Raw genomic sequence first — 6,616 nt, 5'->3', positions numbered from 1 at the left:
CATCACATTAATGTGGCTCACACAAGAATTGTTGGTGCCTGCTGCTGTGTGTGTGTGCAAAGTGTCTGAGGTGTGTGTGGGAAGTGTTTGAAGAGCATGTTTGCAAAGAGTTTGACGAGCGTATTTGTGTCTGCCAAGTGTTTGAGGTGTGTCTGAGCTCTAAGAGCTGATGGATCCCAGGGAGGCTATCAGAGCTGACCAGGCCCAGAGCAGCAGGCAGTGATCACATGCTTATCATCAGCAGCTGAAGGAGAGGAAACCGAGTCGGACAGATTCACACAGCCCTGGATAAGCTGTCTCTGTGTGTGTGCACACGGTTGGGGGGGGGGGGGGGGGGGGGGGGGGTAGGGGTCCCAAAAACTGGGAACCTACTAGACTTGTGGGGTCCAACAGCTTTGTAGGGACCAAAATGCTGGACTCCATAAGTTTAAATGTCTGTTTGAGGGTTCAGGTTAGAATCAGGTTTAGTTTAGGGTTAGGGTTAGGATGTTAGGGTGTGAGTAAGTGGCTAGGGGATGCATTATGTCAATGAGAAAGAAAGACAAATAAACAAAGACACATCTTCATGTTAAAAGAAAGAGAAAGAAAAAAAAACATGCCAAAGTGATGTAATTTATTTTCTCTAATTAAGCCTCTGAGGGGTTGGTTGCAGTATTTGCATTTGTTACATGCTGCTGCTGACTACTAATTAGCGTTGTAGTGATGTAAGATGCAGTTTGTTTTGTTGTCCATTCATCAAACCAAAGAGCAACAAAAGACATGTCCATGCTTGGACATATATCAGAAGCAAACGTTAATTATAAAACTAATGTCTGCTTCTTATTTGTTATCTATACATAAAAACATATCCATGACATTTTTTTCAAAAGAGTGTTGTTGTCTGTGTGTGTGTGTGTGTGTGTGTGTGTGTGTGTGTACTCACGTGGGGTCCTCTGTAGCAGTATGGTGCTCCTCCAGTTCGTGGGCTTGTTTTAACCAGGGCACCTTGGCCTCCACTGGCAGGGACTCTGACAGACAGACAGAGCATTAGTTACACCCCAGTTATCCCAGGGCTCAGAATTCAGTATTGCCAGTTCAGGTCCTGATCCCACCAGCGATCAGGACCTGAATACATCAAGCACCTCAGAGTGGGAAAATGGTCCTAACTGGACCAGGAGTGATGCATGTTGTTCCTGCTTTCAGGCAGCAAACTTACTAACTTGGAGCTGTGCTGGTAGGAGCTCTCAGCTGGAGCTGAGTGGGTAGGCAAAGACTTACTGTGTCTAATATAGAACATCTGATATAAAATGACAACAACAGGCAAGATACTGGATTTACACCTCTTGTGAGAGATTTTTGTGCATGAAGTAATTGCTCTATTCATTCTGGAGAAAGTGAGCTCTTGTCATTTACATAAAAAAAACAACAACAAATAATAACAGGTCACTCAGTAATTATGCTCATTGTAGCTAAAGCCTCAAGCAGCAGGCAAATTCAAAGATCCCCCTCCCATAAATCAGACTTTTTTTCTAAGCCAACACTGGTGATAAACCTGTGCAGACCAGCCACAACAAGGGGCTTCTTATAGGACCATTATGTTTGCCCCAGAGTGACTAAATAAATATAAATATAAATATAAACCATTCTTGTTTAGCTATATGTTCCCTACCAATTATACAGCAAGGATTCTGAGTTAAAATTGATAAATGAAGAAATTATAGTTTTAATCTGATCACACATGGCATTTTTTTGGCAAGTGGCTGTGGTACAAGCAGGATAATACTTCTGTATGTTCCCTTGTTTTCTTATACAAAAATCACATGAGAGATTTGTAAAATAAATAGATAAATTAAAAATAAACACAGATTGATCAAAGCTGGTGCTGTTCCTGATTAAGGTCTAGACCAAAGTAAGGTCTGTGTGTGTGAGACACAGAGCACACACACACACACTTTGGATCACAGCAAACTGTCTGAGTTTGGCCTGGATCTCACACTGTGAGTTCTATTATCATTGAAAAAGCTGGCACAGACACACACAGCAAACACACACACACACAGAAACTATGAGCTTCTTTGTGAGAGAATGAACAGCTTTTAAAGAAGGAGGGAGGCTCACTGACGGTGGGAGACGGATCATAAATTAGGGCCACATGATGGAGGCTGATGCAAATGAAACCTAATGTTGTTCTGGCGAGGGTGGTGACTGTGGGCATTAAGGATAGCACACACACACACACATACATGCACGCAACCACAGCTAATGCGCTAAGCGTGACTGGCAAAAGGCCCTGATTCACAACTGCAGCCATATATCATACATGTGCACACAGCACAACACATGAAGAAAAAAATATTATTTTTACTGTGCATAGTCTGAATGTTAATATGCTTCTGTTTTCAATAGACCCTTGGATCAGTATGTTGCTTCATGTAACATGTTTAGGTACTGTATGCTGGATGTGTAGTGTTGTACCCCTATGTACAGCACATATGTACATGATACATTCCCACCTTTATTCAACAGGAGAATGTTTAAACAATAAAATATCCAACAAATAACCCAAGTAACATCTGCTCATTATGATCTTAGCTTCCTTACAGCACACACACAGCTCTCCATCAGGTATTAGTGTCCTACCTTTGGGCTTGTGACAGGCAATAGGGACCAGACAGTCTTCTTTCACGTGGGGTTTGAGCGAAGCTTCACAGCCTCCGATGTGCTGCCCCCGATGGTCGATGCACAGAACCACCCGGTAACGCAGGCCACGGCCGCACGTCACTGTGCACTGCAATGGGATGGCAACACACACATCAGCACTAATCAAGTTGTGTGGTTTAGCTAACTAACAGTAATTTTCATTGTTAATCAGTCCAATGGTTCCCAAGTTTTTTGCCATGTGACCCTTTAAAACAAAGCTTTGTCCAGTTGTTGGTCCACCAGCAGTGACCTGTTCAACAAGTGAGGTTTTTTTTTTTTCCATTGTTCCATTTCAGTATTTTATATATTTATTGTTTTAGACAAGTGAAAAAGAAAAATTATTCAGTAATTTTCCAGCAGCAATGGGAACAAAGGCTGCAAAAATAAACAGAACTTTATTTTCTGCTTCCCTCTCCCGTTAATCGTATTCTGCCCGCCTTCAGGGGTCCTGACCTCCAGGGTGGGATCCACTGGGTTAATCTCTCTGTCATTGTTTCAGTTCAATAATTACTTTGATCAGTCGACAAAATGCCAAAAAACTGTGGAAATGATATTCACAATTTCCCAGAGCCTAAGGTTTTGTGTTCAAACTGCTTGTAAAAGTCCAAAAGACTTTTCATTTACAAAGACATGAAACAGAGAAAAGCAGCAAATCCTCCTGTCTGAGAATCTCAGACCAGATGTTTTACCATTTCTGTTCGATAAGTAACTTAAATTATTAATCTTATCAAATCTGTCTGTTGGTTAATCTAAAGTTTTTTTTCCACTAGATGATAGAGGAACAATAGAAAGGTAAAAGTAAAACTGATGCAACAGTGAGTGAATCTTACACCTGCAAATAAAGTCCAGTGATGCTGGTCAACTGAGTTAAGATGAGGTTCAATTTACCAGTGTAGATGGTTGGTGTAAAAAGAGACACTTACTGACCTGAGACCACTCCATCGCCACCCACTGGGGACAAGCGAAGGCGTTGCATATCTGACGGGTAACAGGTCGAGGGGAGTGGGTGCACTTCCACTCCTCCACCTGGGAGAACTGTCCGTGGGTGTCCTCCTCCACACACAGCACACTCCGATCCTGCCAGCCACCACCACAGGACACTGAGCACTGGGTCCAGGGGCCCTGCTCCCAGCTGCATACAGAGAATGGCGACCAAGCTCGCTTTAATGCTTTCACGGGTTGTTTAATGATGCAGGCAGCATTGTTTGATAACTGTACAGGATAAATGTTCATTATATTTCTTGCGCTAACTTCAAAAACTCCTGAAGTATTTTATTAGGAATTCCTGTTAATGCAGTGATCCAATCAGCCAATCATGTGGCAGCACTGTAATGCATGAGATCCTGCAGATACAGGTCAGGAGCTTCTGTTAATGTTTGCATTTAACATCAGAATGAGGAAAAATGATCTCAGTGATTTAGTCCACTTTACACTTTACCTTAAACTTTGGTCAGTCAGTCATTACAACCAGACACTCATAATACTCCCTCAAACATAAAGGAGGGTGAGGACAATCACTGGGGAGTATTATAATAATTAAGGCGGTTCTCCACAGTAGGACTCTGTCACATTAGTATGTAATCCAATAATAGTGGTGATTAATTGCAGTTCCACAGCAGACTGGGCAGACTGGCTCTTGGTTTCTCCTGCTGGTGCTTTGTGGTACAAGAGAACTGATGAACCTATCTACATAACAAAGCAAATAAGGAAAACCCTCATTTGCAACAAACAACAGCCTGTTTACACACAGAAAACTGGTACATTTACCAGCAGGAGGGACAGAAAAGGCAGCAGGCTTTTCAGTCCTCTGCAGAAATATCTCACCTCTTTTTTTTTCTTACCTCTCTTTCTAACTAGCCTTTAGTTTCATCAGGAAATGCAACAAAGTAGTTACAGACTTTTTCCCTCATTCTTTCCCACTGTTTGAAACTAGGTTGCCAGCAGCTATGTGCATGATGCATCATTCGATCAGTTGAATATAAACAAGGACAGCAGTGGATTGGTGTACTAAACCAAACTCTGATTCTTACTATACCACTAATGCTTTGCCAAATATGTTTAGGATGAAACTCAACTTAAGATGGAACAAAGTTGGAACCAGTCACGGTCCAACATGCAACCTGTGGGATGTGGACATTTTAAACCTCGGAGAATGGACCTGTTGGTAAAGGTGCAGACATCTTGTATCCACAGTCTTGTGTCCACCAGGGACTCCTTATTGCTAGGATATTTTTGAGTAAATATTTACAAAGTCAGTGCATCTTCTCTTTTGCTTAAAGTCAGTGATAACTTCTTCTTCTTTTTTTTTTTTTTTACATCTTTTCTATTCACAAACGTTCCCTAATCAAAATTCTCTGAGCTGCCCAAACATAATCATAAAAACATAAGTCATGCTTCAGTTGCAAAGCGTAGGTAATGAACACAAGTGAAATATGCTGACAGTGAACAGTTTGCAGATGTGTTTACCTCGAACATTTCCTTGCTACGTGGATTAAAATGCTTCTAAAAAATGTTTTAGAAGAAGGGTTTCTCCAAGACCAAACTTCACTTCATAGTCATTGTTTTTCAAGTCTTTTTGTTTCATGCAGCTTTTCTCTTCAGGTAGGTATCAAAGTAACAGCTGTAACACTCTTTACTCCTGTTTGTCAGTAAGTTGTCAGCAACCATGTTGCAACTTTGATTAATTCCATCTAAATGTGAATGATAATGGATGGACATGCTTCGGCTGTAATATGATTATCTGGGTGCTGATTTCTCAAAAACAGGAGTATTAAATCCTCAGTGGGACAGGCCTCTAATGAAGTGATTTTAAAATGAACGGTGGGTTCTGACAGGCACCTTCAGTATGTAAACATTCAGTCATACTGGTCAAATGAAGCCATTTCTCCAGACACAAACCAACGGCTAAGGACTTTTTAATTGTGGGTCAGTGGAGATCAAAGTCAAGAGGGAAGTGGGAAAGAGTTCCGCACCTCAGTGAACCCTCTGTCAGTGTCGGCTCCACACACATTCTATAGAACATGTGCAGGTGTCTAAAGGGAACAGTGGCTTATTATTATTGTTCTCTTCCTGTGACAGAGTGTGAGGCAGTCACCGCCAATCACTCCCAAAAGGACCAAATGTGCCAAGGGCTCACAGAGCTGAAAACACCACATCCACAGAGCACACAGCCAGCTACTTCTGGGAGGAATTCTTAAAAAAAAAAAAATTCATATGCAGAACTGGACTGTTCACTCTCCCCAATAGATGGATGAAGTCAGACTGAGGAGGAGAGAGGTCTGTGGTGATTGATGAGCAATGCTTTGCTTTGGGAGGCAGCTGCTGTGGAACAGAGCAGAGTAACTGTTTTTAAGACACAATGAAATGAAGATGAATTCTTCACCATTTGCTCCTTCTCCATGTAAAATGGTGGTAGGTTAGGGGGCAGGTATCTTTCATCTTTTTTTTTTTTTTTTTTTGGCTGAAGGGAGGGTAGTCAAGCATTTTTAGAAGAGCAGGATGGGGCCTTTTATTTGAGTTTCTTTGACAACCCAGACTATACTTTATTTTTAATTACACCTTTCCCTGTGATTTATTGAAAGCCCAGTGAAATGAAACCTGCACTAATGTATTTTTTGTTCAGGGTGACAGAAACAAGCTACAAACACAGAACTTTTATTTATATATTATCACCTTTAAGGATGATATGGCAAATTTGTGTGTAATGAATTACACATCCAGCAGACACAGATGGTTCATCATGCACTATCATTGTTTCCACCTGATGAACGTAAAGCGCTTACTCCATTATTAGCTCAAGCTAATAATAAATGTTTGCCACATTCTTGTTTCACTTTGGATGTATATATTTTTCGCTTTTGGGAAAATTGTTGCATTCACATGATGTTTGAACTGGTGTACAGAATCTTAAAATCCTCTTCCTTTTTATCATTTAGTT

The 6,616-nt window shown here is 41.2% G+C and overlaps 1 protein-coding gene across 1 annotated transcript in view; it reads right to left on the bottom strand.

The window, feature by feature from the left end:
• Positions 1–918: 918 nt before the first annotated feature.
• adamtsl3 (ADAMTS-like 3) overlaps positions 919–6,616 on the bottom strand; it is a 131,164-nt gene continuing 125,466 nt past the window's right edge. Inside the window, exons 13-15 of the mRNA XM_041042925.1 lie at positions 3,607–3,811; positions 2,620–2,767; positions 919–1,007 (exon numbers count right to left, since the gene is read on the bottom strand). Of these exons, the coding sequence (XP_040898859.1) occupies positions 919–1,007; positions 2,620–2,767; positions 3,607–3,811 (442 nt within the window). The remainder of the gene's footprint in view (positions 1,008–2,619; positions 2,768–3,606; positions 3,812–6,616) is intronic.

The sequence above is a fragment of the Toxotes jaculatrix genome, chromosome 1, assembly GCF_017976425.1.
Source record: "Toxotes jaculatrix isolate fToxJac2 chromosome 1, fToxJac2.pri, whole genome shotgun sequence".
Classification (NCBI taxonomy): domain Eukaryota; kingdom Metazoa; phylum Chordata; class Actinopteri; family Toxotidae; genus Toxotes; species Toxotes jaculatrix.
This window is presented reverse-complemented; position numbering and strand designations above follow the sequence as displayed.